At 27.1% G+C, this 17,116-nt stretch overlaps 5 protein-coding genes across 5 annotated transcripts in view; 1 reads left to right on the top strand and 4 right to left on the bottom strand.

Annotated features, from left to right (window-relative positions):
* Positions 1-237: 237 nt before the first annotated feature.
* On the bottom strand, positions 238-1,407 carry Phum_PHUM456210 (tetratricopeptide repeat protein, putative; the record flags this gene model as incomplete). Its single annotated transcript, XM_002429868.1, has 5 exons — positions 238-417; positions 503-688; positions 761-934; positions 1,031-1,239; positions 1,392-1,407. 5 exons carry the CDS (start codon positions 1,405-1,407, stop codon positions 238-240), a joined length of 765 nt encoding a protein of 254 aa, XP_002429913.1.
* A 432-nt stretch (positions 1,408-1,839) lies between these two features.
* Phum_PHUM456200 (coiled-coil domain-containing protein, putative) lies at positions 1,840-6,439 on the top strand (the record flags this gene model as incomplete). Its single annotated transcript, XM_002429867.1, has 10 exons — positions 1,840-1,968; positions 2,087-2,211; positions 2,302-2,450; positions 2,787-2,876; positions 2,988-3,080; positions 3,275-3,700; positions 4,127-5,796; positions 5,878-6,046; positions 6,208-6,315; positions 6,423-6,439. 10 exons carry the CDS (start codon positions 1,840-1,842, stop codon positions 6,437-6,439), a joined length of 2,976 nt encoding a protein of 991 aa, XP_002429912.1.
* Positions 6,440-7,060: 621 nt separating this feature from the next.
* Positions 7,061-11,546, bottom strand: Phum_PHUM456180 (4-hydroxybutyrate coenzyme A transferase, putative; the record flags this gene model as incomplete). The annotated part of the gene is made up of 6 exons (XM_002429865.1): positions 7,061-7,245; positions 7,318-7,581; positions 10,452-10,667; positions 10,753-11,032; positions 11,141-11,289; positions 11,394-11,546. Coding segments are annotated over 6 exons (1,245 nt in total), but the record flags the coding sequence as incomplete, so codon positions are not given.
* Phum_PHUM456190 (formate-tetrahydrofolate ligase, putative) lies at positions 7,774-9,845 on the bottom strand (the record flags this gene model as incomplete). Its single annotated transcript, XM_002429866.1, has 2 exons — positions 7,774-9,288; positions 9,366-9,845. The coding sequence occupies 2 exons, from the start codon at positions 9,843-9,845 to the stop codon at positions 7,774-7,776; spliced, it is 1,995 nt and encodes a 664-aa protein (XP_002429911.1).
* Positions 11,547-16,852: 5,306 nt separating the features above from the next.
* The window catches only part of Phum_PHUM456170 (uncharacterized protein), a gene marked incomplete at both ends in the record, with an annotated part of 398 nt that continues 134 nt past the window's right edge, over positions 16,853-17,116 (bottom strand). Inside the window, one exon of the mRNA XM_002429864.1 lies at positions 16,853-17,054. Within this exon, the coding sequence (XP_002429909.1) occupies positions 16,853-17,054 (202 nt within the window). The remainder of the gene's footprint in view (positions 17,055-17,116) is intronic.

Here is a 17,116-nt window from a genome sequence, read left to right as displayed (position 1 = left end):
AATAATTTTTTTTTTAATGTCGAATAGGTGTCATAATAATAAACAATAATATTGAAAAATTTATTATTTAGAAAATTATTATTATCATTTATAATTAACTTACAGAAGCCAGTTTTATTTTTTTTTTTTAACACTAATACCATTACAGTATTTTGAAGCACTTTATTATTAATAACTTTTTATGTTATGTGGTTTTAAGAAATCTTAACTTGAAAATTTTAATTTATAATTATTTGGTCATTTTTTATTTTGTGTAAAATTAATAGAATATCCACCGCTATTGGGATCTTGCTGAAGTTGAAAATTATCAGTGGAAAGTCCAAATGGTTTCAACAGTTTATTTCCTAATTCTTTTAATGAACTTAACATTTCAGTTTTAAGTTTTTCATTTCTTTTATTTATTTCTTCTGGCAACCTCTGTGAATATCATAATTCAATTATTATTAAATTTAAAGTTTTGAGTAAAGTGGTTACAATTGATTATTGAAATAAATTATTTTACCATTGTCGCTGCGATTGCTTCACTATATCCAGGGTCAAACTCTAAAATTTTTTTATAATCTTCTAAAGCTTCATCCAACTTATCACATTCTTCATATAGTTTAGCTCTCCTTATGTAGGCTTTCACATAATTAGGATTTAATTCCAAAGCTTTTGAACAATCATCAATAGCTTCTTTATTTAAACCCTGAAATTATTAAAATAAAAACATTAATCAAATGCCCAGTTAATTATGCAGAAAAAATTTCATTGCAATTACATTTTTTAACTTTGCTGCTGCTCTGTTAGCATATAAAACTGCTCTTTCTTCGACAAATTCTAAAGGACATGTATTTAAAGCTTGAGAATATTTTTTTATCGCAGATTCATATTCTCCATTTTTAAATAAAGTGTTTCCTTCTTCTTTAATTTTAATTCCTAATTCTTTTCTTTCCTGTAACAAAAAAAATTAAAAAGTTAATCATTTGTGTTAATACAAAAATTATTGTTTTTCAATACTATGAATCATTATCAATATTCTTTTGATTACCTGTAACTCTTCTCGACTGCTTGCATTATCTAACTCCTTAAGACGAATTTCATCGATGGCATCTTCATCGACATCATCATGTTCATTTGCCTCTTTAGAATCACAATTATCACTTTGGTTTTCAACATTTAATTTTTTACATGACTCGACAACATCATCAATTATTTTTTCATTAGATAAATTATTACTTGCTTCAACATCAGATTCGTCTTTAAAAATAAAAAAAGAGTATTTTCAATCAATCTACTCAATAAATTTTAATTTTTCATTAAATTAATAAAATAATTAAGCAATACATTGCAATGTCTCTTAAAAAAAAAAATGTCAACATAAAGTTATTTAAAATTAAAACGAAATTTACCTTTGGTACCTGACATTTTTCATTAAAGGTATGAATGATGATATTTTAATGAAATATAAATACAACTAATGTTCTATGTAAATGAAAACTTAAAATTTTATTATTGAAGCGGTTTGCTAAAATTAACTATCGACCTAAAAAATAAATTTATCATAATTCAATTTATCAATTTTTTTTTTTTTTTTTATTTATGAAAATTGTAATAAATTGTTACTTCACGATTAAATATTTGTTTTTATTTTACAAAATTTTACAAAATTTAACAAAATTTAACAAAATTTTTCTTTTATTAAAACTAAACCCGTAATATAGTTATAATGATTTTCGTTTCGAATTTTTGCTTATTTTTTTTAGCAAGTTCACGAAAACAAGATGGAGTCTTAAATTGTAGTTGAATAGCTGATAAGTGTTAAATGTGTTTATTTTCTTAATTATTAAATATTTTAACATGGATGTTAATGTATATTCGTATCCTCACGGAGATCCTTTATTAATTGATAAAATCGTTAACGAATTCCTTTCGCAAGGAAAATTCGATAAATTAAGAAAAGAATGCATGTCTGATGCGGATACAAAGGTTTTAGAGCTTTTTTATTTATTTATGTACAATAATAATATTTTATTTATTTAAATTGTTAACATTTATTTAAAAAAATTAATATTTTGTATTAATCACGTTGTATTTAAATTTACAGCCTGCTTATCAAAATTTACAACAAAGAGTTGAAGGTACAGTAACACAGTTTTTAAGTAAACAAGTATGGAAACCAGATTTGAACAAAAACCAATTAAGGGATTCCTTAAGAAAACATATTCTAGAGTAAGTAGTAATAAATTTCATATTATTATTATTATTATTATTATTATTATTATAAAAACATAAATAAATTTTTATGATTTCTTGTGGCAGTTCAAATTTCTTTGATGCTGGCATCAATAGAATAGTAGATCAAGTGGTTAATCCGAATGTTTTGGGCACAGTATTTTTACCTGAAGTCGAAGAAGTTGTGTATAATTATTTGAGCATTCCTAAACCAACTGATCATTTTCAAAAAAAAGGTACTATTTATATAATTTATCAAATTGACATTTAAATTTGACAAACTTGATTTTAACAACGGGTTTCATTAAAAAAATTAAATTTTACAAATTATATTGTTTATTTTATATTGTTAATTATCATTTAATTATGTTTATCTGAAACTTATCTTTTATTTTATTTATTTATTTGTTTTATTTCATTTTGTTAATAAGAACATGCATTAGTTTTTTTATTTTAAAAGGTAGTTGGTTCGTCTTTCAAATATATATAAACAATTGTACTTACATATTGATTTATCGTTTTCTATTGTTAATGAAAATTTTGAATGTCCATATCATAATTTATTTTTCTAGTGTCATCATCCAACAGTGAAATTGAAAATCTTAAACCACCTGGAAGTGAAAATTACAATTTGAATGATGATTTTGAAATTAAAATAAAAGGTAAAAAAAAAAAAAAAATTGTCGTTTTTCTTTTTATTGAATGGTGGTATAAAACTTTTTGATTATTTAATAAAATTTAATTGGAAAAATTTAATTTTTTAATTTTTTTAGAAGAAAATTCTAAAAGTGATTTTAATGAAAAAGAAAATATGACTGATTTAAAATTTTCTGCTCAACAAAAATTAGAAAATGCAGAAAAAATGGGTAAGAATTTTGGTTTTTTATAAACATCATAGAATGGTGTTTGTGTAAGTAAGTTAGACGAACAAGAAACAAATTAATATTATTATAATCATTTAAATTTTCAGGATTTGATAAAATTGATATGTGGAAAGAAGAGTTTTCCAGTAAAATTAAAAATAATTTAACCCTTGATCGATTTGTTCAAATAAAAACAGAGGAGGTATCTTTGGAAAATCAAAAAGATTTTGGAAAAATGGATATTGTATCTGATGAAAGTCAAGAGTCTTGTAGTCAATTAGGAGTAGAAAAGCTGCGCATAAACGAAATGGAACCTTCAAATTCTTTAGACTCAGATAATTCTTTGCGATTAGAAATCAATGAGAAATCGATGAGTGAGAGCAGAGAAAGTGATGATTCGATTATGAATCAAATGAGTCCAATAAGTCAAGGTCGATTGACCCCTGAACTATCAGAAACTGATAAGCCATATGAGGATGATGCAGAAAATTCAAAAATGTTAAATTTCATAGGACGTATTCCTAAAATAAAACCAGAAGATTTAGAATCTGCTAGGATGTCTAATAAAAATGAAGGAATAATTAGTGAAAGAAAAAATGCAAATTCTTCCGATGAGTCTAACGGTTATAAAAGTTACGAAAAGAATGATTTTTTCGATAAAAAAGAAAAGAACATTAAAAAAGAAGACAAGAAATTTTCAAAAGATGAAAAACATCACAAAGAAGATGTGGATAAACGACGAAAAGACGATGAACGGTATAAAAATGTGAAAGAGAGGGAAATAAAAGTCGACAGACAAAAAGATAAAGAAAAAGAAAAGGATAAAGACAAAGATAAAGATAAAGACAAAGACAAGGATAAGGATAGAGACAGAGATAAAGATAGAGACAGGGATAGGGATAGGGATAGGGACAGGGACAGAGATCGGGACAAGGATAAAGATAGAGAAAGAGATAGAGACAGAGACAGGGATAAGGATAGAGATAGAGACAGAGATAGAGATAGAGATAAAGAAAGAGATAGGGAACGAGACAGGGATAGAGATAGAGATAGAGAAAGAGAAAAGGATAAAGTTAAGGAAAAAGATAATGACCGTGAAAGAAAGAGTCGAGAGGATAGAGATTCGAAATCGGATAAAAGTCGAGATAAATTTTATAGTTCGAAAAAAAATTATTCGTCGACAACTTTTTCATCGTCCAAAGACAAAAGTTCCAAATATCACAAACGTTCCCATCAAAGCCGTCATAGGGATTTGGATTTTAAAGATGATTCGCATAGTAAAAAGAAAAAAAGCGAGGAAAAGAAAAAAAATAAAAATACGGATGATCACGGCAAAGAGCGTAACAAAAAAGATGGGAGAAGGTCAACGGATCGAGACAGTCACGAAAGAGATAAATCAGGCGGAAGCAGAAACAAAATGGAAAATAAAAATAAAGAAAGAGAACAAGACGGAGAAGAAATCAAAAGGGAAAAATCGCAAAATAACGAATCGGAATTCGATAAAGACGTGGAAGTAATGCACGGAGAAGCGGAAGAAGTGGTTTTAGAAATGAACGAAGATTGGATTCCTTCGGATGGAGAACAAATTTTATTAGTCAACGAAAACTGGATTTGCTCGGAAGAGTTTACCGTGGAAAAAACTAACAAATGCGAAGAAAACGTTGAAATTGTTAATAAGGAAACATCGAATGAGTCTGTTGTAGATAAAATTTTAGACATAAAAAAACTCGTTCAGGAAAGAGCTTTGACAAAGGTCAAATTTCCAAAATTGATCGATGATTTTTACGTTAAATTCAATTCGACTGGATTTAAATATTTCGAAGAATGGGAAAAATGTAAATTGGATTGCGAGGAAGAATTTAAAGATTTCGTCGATGAAGCTGAAAATGATTTGACTCTCATATCAGACGACGGTTCAGATCCCGAAAGTGATTTTAATTTCGAAGAAGAAAACGCGAAAATAATAACGAATATGTTTAAGGGCCTTGGAAATTTCAAAAACAGCATAATTTTCGATCCTCTCACGTCTGAATTTTACAAATGGACAAATTCAAAACATTATGAAAAATATCATAATAAAGATAAGAAAAAAAAATGGCGTCGGTGTGTAGTGGAAAAAAACGAATCGGACGATTCGGTAAAAGAAAACATAAACAGGGTTAAAGTGAATTCAAGCGATTTTGATTTTCAACGTGAGAAAAACAAAGAGAATTTAGCCAAAGAAAAAAAAGCACTTCATTTGAAATTATTAAACAGGTACAAGAGAAAAGCTTTGAGACAGGGTAAACCTAGGAAAAGGCAAAAAAAGAAACCATTGCACGAGGGAATAAAAGAGAAAAATAGAAATTCAAATCATCATTTGACTTACGGAAATTATCAATTGAATAACAAAACGCGAATTTTCGAGTCGGAAACGTATCGCGAAACGGACGCCACGTTTTCAAATTCGAACATTTCCGAAATAACTTCGAGACTAACGGAAAAAACAAAAAACAATTCGAACAAATTTAATTTCAGCGGAAAACAAAACGATAATGATGAAGTTTCGGTGAAAAACGCGACCGCGACGAACGATTACGATGATGTTAAATCAGAAGAATATTTAAGAAGTGAAAAAGACGTTAGTAAAAGTGTCAATAACCGGAAATCGGAAGTAGACGATAAACTCGTCGAAGCGCTATTGGTCGGGTCAGAAGACATTAATATTTTAGAAATTCAGGTAAACAAACGTTTGCGCGCGCACCCACGTGTGTAAAGTTATTCGTACGTTTATTTCAAATTAAAAATTTTCTTTTTACAGAAACATGGGAAAGAAGAATCTCGAGGATTGGAAATGACGGATTTAAATTCGAAAAATCATCATTATCAAAATAGCAAAGGGGAAAATGATAAAAATAACGCTTACAATCAACAAAAATGTTCACTGCCATTGAGTCCGGAAAGCGACGATTGCGTGTCACTAAAAGATGGTAAAAACAAACAAATTTTTTTTTTTTTTACAGTTTTATAGAAAATAAATAAAATTTTTTATTTATTTATATTTTAGGATTTGTTGAAAAATTAATTAAAGAAACGACGAGTAAAAGGTTAATAAAACAACCACAACAACAACAACAAGAACAGAACGAAGTTGTTGTGGTCGCGCCTAAAAAACAATGCAAACGAAATTATTGTCAAAAATATGATAGTTTGGATTTGTATAAACCTCGTCCCGTGTTAAACAGTAGCAGATCTAGAAGTAGAGGAAATAAAAAATTATAATTTAATAAAATTATTTTCATCGAGTCGAAGCAATCAATATAACTTTGTTACGTCATTAAAAACGGTTTTTTTTTGTAACGGAAGACTTGTATTATTTATAGGCATTAAAAAAAAAAAAAAACTATGTATGTACATATAAATATACCTATACATAAACATTAATAATATAATAAGTATTTATTTTTGGTAAAAATACAATTTATCAAATATTATATCAAAAAAAAAAAAAAAGAAAAAACGGCATCATTTTAAGCGTGTAAAAATGCACGTTAATTTCATTTCAAATTTTTTTATTTTGCTTTTATAAACACTTTAAAGAAATCATAAAAGAAAAAAAAAATAACCGTCAAAACGAATAAATCATTTACACCACCAAATTACATAAAAAAAAATTTTTTCCTTTTCCTTTAATAATAATAATAATAAAAACGTTCACTTGTTTAAAATAATAATAATAATAATACGTTATTATTTTCACTTTTTCCGTTAAAAAAAAAAAAAAAATTATTTAGAATAAAAAAAAAAAAAAAACGAATGAATGAATGACGTAACAACACATTTTCGGTAAAAATTTATTTATTTTATTTTCGTTTAACGTACGTATTATTCGAAAAGTTTTTTTTTTTTTTCTTCTTCTTATAAACGAATTCTCCTATTTTAAAAAAAAAAAAAGAAAATCTTAATCTAAACGCGCAAAAAAAAAAAAAGAAAAAAAAAACAAATCATTTGACGGGCATAGTTTTTAATCTTTTAAATGCTGCTTTTTCTAAATTTTCTCTATGATCCGGATGTGCGATTTGTATAAGAGCGTAGGCTCTTTGTCTCAATGTTTTACCAAAGAGGTCAGCGATTCCATATTCGGTAACTAGGTAACCAACGTGAGCTCTGGTTGTAACGACTCCCGCACCTGATACCCAATAAATTATTTATTTATTATCATTATTATTGATAACAACAACAAAAAGATTCAACTACTCACCTTCTTTTATGAAAGGAGCAATTTTAGAAATGCCTTTGGCACTTGAAGGAAATGCTAATATCGGTTTTCCCAATCCGTCACGAGCTTCGGAAGCACCCCTTATGAAATCAACCTGTCCTCCGAAACCCGAATACATTCTAGTACCGATTGAATCTGAAACCACTTGACCCGTGAGGTCAACTTCAATGCAAGAATTTATAGCAGTCATTTTAGGCATTTGTGATATAATAAACGTTGAATTGGTGTAATCAACTTCCAACATTTCTGGAAACAGTTTAAAATATTTTTTTTTTTTTTTAAACAATAATTTAAAACAAAAAACATTTATTAGTCGTCCAGAGTTTTTTTTAAAAAAAAAAAAAAAAGTTCGGATACTGTTTGAAACGAGATAAAAGAATTAATATGTCGACACCAAAAAAGCACAACTAAAAATATACAAATTGTTTGTCGGGGGATTTAAAACAAGCCTTGAATTTCTTCCGTTTCGGTATCTAAATCCATATCGTAGACACTTGGTCTCGTGGATAGACCCGGCATTTTAGTTATTTCTCCGACCATGGGCACGACGAAACCCGCGCCGGCAGATACGAACATGTCGTTAATCGTCAACGTGAAATCTTTAGGTACTCCTTTTAATTTGGGATCTCCGCTCAGACTCAAAGCAGTTTTAGCCATGCAAACCGGAAGTTTGTCGTATCCGTATTTTTCGTAATCCGACATTAAAACCTTGACCTTTGGAACGAATTCGACACTTCCTGCACCGTAGATTTCCTTGGCGATTTTCTTAACTTTTTCCTCTATCGGAAGAGACAAATCGTACAAAAATTGAAATTCGTTACGTTCTTGACAGGCTTCAATGACCGCATCGGCCAGTTCTTCGGCACCTTGTCCACCGTGTTCCCAATGAGTGCACGTAACAGCTCTGAAAGCTCCGTTTTGTAAACTGATATTTTTCACAAGAGTGCACTCGCGATCGGAATCCGTGACAAATGAATTTATGGCTACGATGACTGGTAAGTTAAACCTTTTTGCATTTTCAATGTGTTTCACTAAGTTGGGTAAACCTTTTTCCAACAAGGTTAAATTTTCTTCGACGTATTCTTTCGCCAGTGGACTCCCGGGAGTGACTTTTGGACCTCCTCCGTGCATTTTCAAAGCTCTGATTGTTGCAACCAAGACAACGACATTCGGCAAAAAGTTAGAAATTCTGCACTTGATGTTTAAAAACTTTTCCATGCCTATGTCCGATCCAAAACCTGCTTCCGTAACGACGTACCCATCTTTTCCGACCAACTTGAGAGCCACTGCATCGGCCACTATAGAAGAACATCCGTGGGCAATATTGGCGAATGGGCCGGCGTGAACGAGCACAGGAGAGCCTTCCAAACTTTGCATGAGAGTAGGTTGAATAGCGTCCTTTAATAAAATAGCCATAGCTCCCGTCATTCCCAAATCTTCTGCAGTTACCGCTTCCCCTTTCCTACTAAATCCGACAACAATTTTTCCCAATCTTTCTTTCATGTCCGCTAAATTCGTAGACAAAGCCAATATGGCCATGACTTCGGATGCCACGGATATATCAAATGCCGTTTCGCGATGTAATCCTTTTTCCGTGGGCGATTGTCCAACGGTTATTTTTCTCAAAAAACGATCATTTATATCCACGACTCTTCTCCACGTTACAGTTTTCGGATCTATATCCAATCTGGAAAATCTTCCGGCTTCTTCCGGCGTGAGAGAATCGGGATCAGTCTTTGAAATTCCCAATTTTTGAAGCCTTTTTAATTGAATTTTAGAAAATTGTCTTTTCCCTCTTACGGTTGGGACGAGACGGTCGTAAAGTGATTTATCACTTTGAGAAGTTTCGTGAAGGATTCGAGCATCGATTTGGGCGGCAAGAAGGTTGTTGGCGGCAGTCACAGCATGTATGTCACCAGTTAAATGCAAATTAAAGTCTTCCATTGGAATAACCTTAAAAATATGAAAATTACTCACTACAAAATATAAAATTTCGTTCATGAGCTGCTCTGCAGAATGTATTTTATTACCTGAGAATAGCCACCTCCTGCTGCTCCTCCTTTGATGCCAAATGTCGGCCCTTGAGAAGGCTGTCGTATGCATGCAAATGAATTTTTATCACGATGAGCAGATAATGCTTGAACCAATCCCAATGTTGTCGTACTTTTACCCTCTCCCAAAGGAGTGGGAGTTATACCGACGACGAGAACGTATTTTCCATTAGGCGTGTCCTTTAATCTTTTGACCACGTTCAAATTGATTTTGGCTTTTGTTTTGCCGTACAATGAATATTCGTCGTCCGTCAATCCGATTTCCTGTGCAAGGATATTAATATCTTTCGGAGTTTGTGCTCTAGAGATTTCTATATCACTCGGAACAGGAGATTTGAGATTCAAAGGTAGAGGACGAAGATGCCATTCGTTTTGACGAGGATTAGACGTGTGCAAAAAATTCCGGAAAACCGGTAAATTTATACGAAGCTTTAAACAATATCCAACGGAAAACAGCATTTCCTACCGATAATTCAATACAAACTGGACATGCGGACGTCAGCCCATGCCGAGCTCAAGCTCGACTTATCGCACAAGATATCAAGGTTACGATGAAGCTTCATTCAAAAAACTACGGTAGTCTTAAAAAAAAAAACATTTCAATAGATCAAAAACTTCTTACTTAAACTTGAATAAAAACATCTAAAATGTTTCTTTTAACTTCTCACACTATTGTTTTTTCTTTTTGTTTTTTTTCCTTTCTCTTGGTTTTGAAGTACTTTTGCATGTAAAATGGCGAGTTCAAAAATATTCCCAAACCTTACCGAGTTAATAAGATACTCATTTTTATAAAGGTGTCACTACTTTTGACAGTGTCGTCATATAATCAAAATATTAATAAATTATTTAAAATTATTCAATATTTTTTGAAGCTCCATTGATAAACTAAAAATGTGACGCAACAAACTAGAGGGCAATTTTAAATGACCCTTTACCTACTCAAATTACAAGACTTCGAAATATATATATACACATATATGTTTGCTGGGGGTCGAATTTCACTGTAAACAATAAAAATTTAATTTATAATAAATTAATTATACTTGTAAAAAAAAAAATACATACCAACAATGGGGTTATTATGTACAAAATCATACAATTTCTTTGGACCGATTAGAAAACTTGAAACTATTTTACCCCTGTGAATGGGTTTCATATTATTTGTTATACATCCTTTTTCCATAAGATCAATGACTCCAGCGCTAAACATTTCCGTATGAATTCCAAGGTCTTTGTGATTTGTCAAACTGAGAAGAACCGCGTCGGGAATATTACCAATACCTTTATAAAAATAAATAATTACATTTAGTTTTGTTTAAAAAATATCAATGACAGACTGTGGAGAGAATATGAGATTGATACCGACCCATTTGAAGTGTGGCTCCGTTTTCAACAAGGTTTTCGGCGATGAGTTTACCAATTTTAGACTCGACTTCTGTCGGCGGTTTACCGCCATGAACGGGCAAAGGAGTGTCAACATTCACCATGTAATCAATGTGCGACGAATGAATCATGCTGTCACCAAAAGTTCTCGGCATTTGAGGATTAACCTGAGCTATAACTGTTTTACTATACACCAAAGCTGATTTTACACAATCGACCGATGTTCCCAATGAACAATAACCATGTTCATCAGGGGGACTCACCTAAACCCCCCAAAAAACAAACAAAATCATTAATTTGAAAAAAAAAAAAAAAAGTCAAACTTAATCAAAACGGTTAATGGAAAAAAAAAAAAAAAAAAAATGGCGTACGTGAATAAGCGCTATATCCGGTTTGTATATTCCTCTATGAAATAGTTTAGGAATTTCAGATAAGAAAATGGGTATGCAATCGGAAGTTCCTTCTGCGACACCTTTTCTCACGTTCGCGCCCATGAAAAATGAACAAGATCTGAAAACATCTATTTAAAAAAAAAAAACCGAAATTTTAAAATTAATAAGTAGATATTAAGGAAAATCATGATTGCGTTTTCAATTTTAGGAAAATCAAATTTTTTGTACTGACCAGCATTTTCAGGCAAAGCGTATGGAGCCGGTCCTTCCGTGTGCATATGACAAACTGTTATATTTTTTAATTTTTCTGCTTTTCCATAATCAGTCATTACCTGTAAAAGGTGTTGAGGTGTAGCGGCAGCTCCTTGAGCAAATACTAAATCTCCTGTAAGCAAAAAAAAAATAAAATTTGTATTTAATAATAAGTCATTTGTATGCTCATAAGCAATACAAATAATTTGAATGATAATTCAAACCATTTTATTTTTAATTGATTATAAATAGGTGAGAAATATTATTATTATTATTATTATTATTTTGAGACTCTAACGTAATAAATAATGTCATTTAAACATTTTCACAACATGTTTTTTTTTAAAAAATTTATATTAAAAAAAAAAAAAAAACTAACTAGAAGAGAATTGGCGAAGAATCAATTTGATTTTGTTTTGTTTTTATTTTTTGTTTTTCTTTTTTCTTTTTTTTTTTTTGTTTACGTCATAAAGACCTTGTGGTAAAAACAGGCATAGGAATCCTCATAAATGAGGAAATTTCAAATTGAAAACACACACACACACACACACATATTTATTTAATTGTGCATGTGTGTGTGTGTGTGTGTATTACCTTGAATTAGTAAATAATGTTTGATAAACATAAAAATTCATCCTTTTTTTTGCGATAGGTCGTGTTTATTTTTGTTATTTTACCTAAAGCAAATTATTATTATAAATAAATATGGCGTAGAAACAAAAAAATAGAAATCCATTAGATAATTTTACATCATTATGAAGTAATAGAATTAACATTTAACAGAAAAAAAAAAATAATAATAATAATTTCCTCATTTTCATAATGATACCTGAAATTTACATTTATTATCATCTCAGGCTTAATAATATTGTATCAGGTTTTGAATTTGTTTCAAGTTTTATAAATTATCTTGACAGAAGTGAAATTCATTTTGTTTAATAAATTTTTTTTTTTTTTTTTCAAATATATTTACATTGAAAAAAACTGATGATGGCCACGGTTAAAAACGGTTTTTATTTTGATTCTAATAATAACTTGAATCATTTCTAGATTCTTCTTCTTCTTCTTCTTCTTCAATTCTCATATTACTTCAATAAAAATTAAATAATTGAAAGTGTTTTATTCGTTTGTTTTCTTTTTTCTTTAATTCGGTAATAGTAAAAATTGTGTTGATAAAAAAAAAGGAAATAATCTGATGTAACAAAAAGATTCTTTTTTTTTTTTTTTTTTTTTTTTTCTAATAAAATAAAACTTAATGAATGACATAAATTATGCAAAACTAGTTTTTTTTTTTTTTTTCCCATTTCAAAACCTATCTAATTTCCTTATTTTATATTCTTAAATCATACAAATTAATAAATTTATGTTTTTCCTTTTTTTTTTTTTTTTAAATCAATACCAAAGGTCATTTTAATGATGACACATAAACCTGATTATTTTATTATTATTATTATTATTTTCAATTAATGTTGTTTAGTCGTTGTTGTATCTAAGCGAGTAAAACTTGTAAATTACAAAAAAAAAAAATATTGTAATGGGATGTATATCAAGTTGCTTTTTTTATGTAAAATAAACATGAATATGCACATTAATTAATGTTTACTGAAAAGGAAAACAAATTTTTTTTTTTTTTTCGAAGCAGTGAAGACATAATAACAACAATTTTAGAATCAGATGAAATAGTCAGTTTCTATTATAAAACTTTTTTTTTTTTTTTTAAAAACTCTATCAAATTTTTAAAAATACAAAAAAAAATTGAAAAAATAAAAATTTTCATTTATATCGATTGATTAATAACATTTTGATACTCTCTCTTGAAATCGTTATGATTTAGTTAAGACTAAAAAAAATTTTAAATTTAGAATTTATAATATCAAGTAAACAAACAAGTCTTATCAATTTCATGTTGAGTCATACTTCATACTTTTTTTTTTATAAGTTCAACAGCTTAAATACTTAAGTAATACTCTAAAATAATTTTAAAAACGAATTAAGTAAAATAAAATTTTTAAATTAGTTTATCGCATATGTATATCCAGATTTTCAATTTTAAAAGTCAAATTTATGAAATAACTTTATGAAAACTTTATGAAAATGTAAATCGTCATGGTAAAATATTAAATTTTAAATCAAATTTTGATTTCGATAAAAAAATTGGTGGGTGCAATTTCGATGTGAAACACAAAATGTTATTTTAATAAAATTGGAGTAATGTAAAACATTTAATAATATATGTTTTAAAATTTAAATTTTCATTATAATAAAATAGAATGAATGGAAATAAGATCTATGAACTAAGAAAAGTTCTTTGAACTTAATAATATGTAGTTTTTTTGTTATCATTCAAAACAATCAAATAAACAAATTTACATATAAAGTTTTACTCAGTTTGAGCTCATAATGATTTGAAATAACAGAGATGATACAACAACAACTTAATTAAACAATTTGGTATTATAAATGTACACAAAGATTTCATTTTTTTTTTTTTTTTAATCTATTTACTGTCACTGTGAATTTTGACGTATAGGTATCATATAATTCACAGCTATTTATTAATAATACATTACTTTAGGTATAATTTAAATATTCCTACCAGACTTTAAAGTTTGTAAAGCTTCCTCGGCAGTCACACATTTTGGTTGCTTGTTAAGCGGTTGACTTAATTGTTTAGTAAATGAATAGTAGTACACATTTCGTTTACTTCCATTTAACTTTAAAGTTGTAGCAACATTTAAATTATTTAATAACTGAGATATTTTTATCGGTTGGCGCACAAATTTCGCCATTGCACAATAACTGAATTAAAAAAATAAAAAAAAGAAAAAAGAAATTAAATAAAAATTTTTATAATTATAAATTAAAAAAAAAAAAAAAATATTCTTTTTTTTAAACGGACTAAATTGAAACTAGCATCTAACTCTCGGTATTTATTAACTGTCCTATCGAAATAAAGATGGCCGTGACGTCAAATAATCGTGGCGCCTGACTGTCTGAAAACATTTATTTACTCTGAGGAAAAAAAAATTTCAAATTGTTTTCTTTTTTTTTAAATTCAAAAAAAAATTCTTTTTTTTAGCAAAGTAACGTTTATAATAATTTTTTATTTAATCGTGTGCTTATAAATGACCTCATTTTATTAAATAATATTAATTGATATTGATTGAAATTTTTATGTTACGTTATTAGTAAAAAAACTTTTTTATATTTGAACTTAAAAAATTTTTAAATTAGACTTTGCCCTGACTGAACTAATTAAACAACAAAAAAAAACTTATTGCAATTAGTGGTAATAAATTATTAATAATAATAATAAATTAAAAGTTATGTTAAATAACTTATTTGTTTGTAATAGTGCAGTATAATTTTATATGAAAACACATGTAAATAAAATTTCAAATACTTCAAAAACCAATTTTTAATTTTATTTTAAAAAAAAAACAATTTTTTTATACATAATTCAATTGATACAATTCTTAAATTATAAATATTTGTTAATCAATTTTAAATATAAAATTTATTTTTTTTTTTTTTTACAAATTAGTAAATACATAATTACTAAGCTCCCTTTGAGAAATTATATAGTACATTAGCCACATAAAATATCACAACCACATAATAAAAAAAATTTTTTTTTTTATTTATAATTAATGAGGACGGATTTAAGAAAAATAAAAAAATTAACAGAGATCTTTTTTTTAAAACAGATTAATAACTAAAATTAAATAAATATAAATAATAATAATAATAATAATAAAATGTTGAGCTTTGAATGTTTAAGCAATTAGTATAAAGCTACTAACAATAATACTGACAAGGGCAAATGTCACAGATAAAATATATATTCATAAATATTTATTTTGAAAAAAAAAAAAAACAAACGACATAGTACTCCTGTTCGAATGATGATAAATATCATTTTTTTTAAAAAAATAATTCACATAACAAATAAATAATCATTTACTATTACAAATCAGATTGATAAAGAAATTTTTTACACAAAATAAATAATTTTAATCGAAAATACAAACAAACTCGATGATAAATGTCATCATCATCATTTTTTTTAAGATAATAATAATTTTTTATTAATACTTTCAAGTTTATAAAAAAAGGCACTAGTAAATATTTTTACACAAAAAGTTTTTTATCTTAATTAAAACCTCATTAAAGTATAAAATTTTTATTTAAAAAATTTTAAAAATCTTTAAAGCAATTCGATTTGATTAATAACATTTTTTAAAAAAAAATTTAATTATTATTATTATTATTATTTTCTGGTAATCAATAATATAAAAAATATGTAAATATATATTTTAAAAAAATTTTTTTTTTTTATTATTATTTAATTTATTTTGAAAAATTACTTAATTATCATTTTATCGTGTAAAAATCATTTTATTTTTAATTTATAATTTTATTTTATAAATTTATTACAACAGTAAAAGGCACTGGAATAATAACAATAATAATAATAATAATAATACATAAACTAATTAAATTAATAAATATTAATATAAGAACCTACTACCTACATATTTGTAAAAAAAAAATTTACAAAAATATATATGTATATATTTTTTTTTAATTAATTAATATAATTAAAGTTAATAATTTAATAAAATAAATACAATTTTTTTTCAACCTAAATAATATATGTATGTATGTAAAGTTATAAAAGTATTCACAGTTTATATCAAAATAGTAATAATAATAATAATGAAAATAATTATTTCAAATAGTTTATGGTTTCGTTACTCGGATTATAAAAAAAAGGTAGTAGTAATAATAATAATAAAAAAAAACGTTTTATGATTAAGATTTTGCAGAAACAAAATTATAAATAACCGTTTTATTAATAAAAAATAAATAAAAAACTTTTCATACACTGTGTGAAGTAAAAGTGAAATAAAAAACTGGTGATTCTATTTTAGAAAATTAGTTTTTTTTTAAATTTATAATGAAAACTTATTTTAAAAAAATTAATCCGGCATCCATTTTTTTTTTTTTTTTTTTTTTTAAATTTCATCGAATGTGAAACTATCGATAGTCACGTGACCAGTGAAAAATTTTAAAATAACGTACACGGTCTATAAATTTTACAGTCGTGAATAAATTTAAAAAAGCTGAAAAATATAATGTAAGTAGTAATAAATAATTAATTTTAATTAAATTGAAACGATTACGAGAAAAATAGAGTAGGGATCAATTATTCCGAATGCATAAAATAAAAACGTTTGTTAATATAATTTATACGCGTATAAATACTGTTTTCTCGTGTAATGACAAAGGAAATATTATTTCCAGTTACCATAAACTACTTGAATTCTATTTTTTTTTTTTTTTTTTTTTTTTTAATGAATATTGCATAATAATAATTTAAATTTATTGTTATTTTTAAACTTACGTGTAAAATATAATTTCGAAGACGTTTATGAATTACGTTTCGCTGAGATTTTGAGTCATTATCACAGGTACTGAATTTGAATTTATTAAACCTTCTATTGAAGTCAATAAAATTTGATGCGGATGATTCGAAAATGATTGATCAACTATGACGTTCACATTTTGTAGTGTGAGGTTAGACAAATCCGTTGCGTTTATTAAATTTGCCGTCTGCGTGAAAACTTCCAGAGATTTACTAATATTACTACTGCATTGTCCATTTTTGTTATGACTTATCAAATGGCTTTGCTGACTAAA

This window comes from Pediculus humanus, genomic scaffold, assembly GCF_000006295.1.
Source record: "Pediculus humanus corporis 1103172108232 genomic scaffold, whole genome shotgun sequence".
Lineage (NCBI taxonomy): Eukaryota > Metazoa > Arthropoda > Insecta > Psocodea > Pediculidae > Pediculus > Pediculus humanus.
This window is presented reverse-complemented; position numbering and strand designations above follow the sequence as displayed.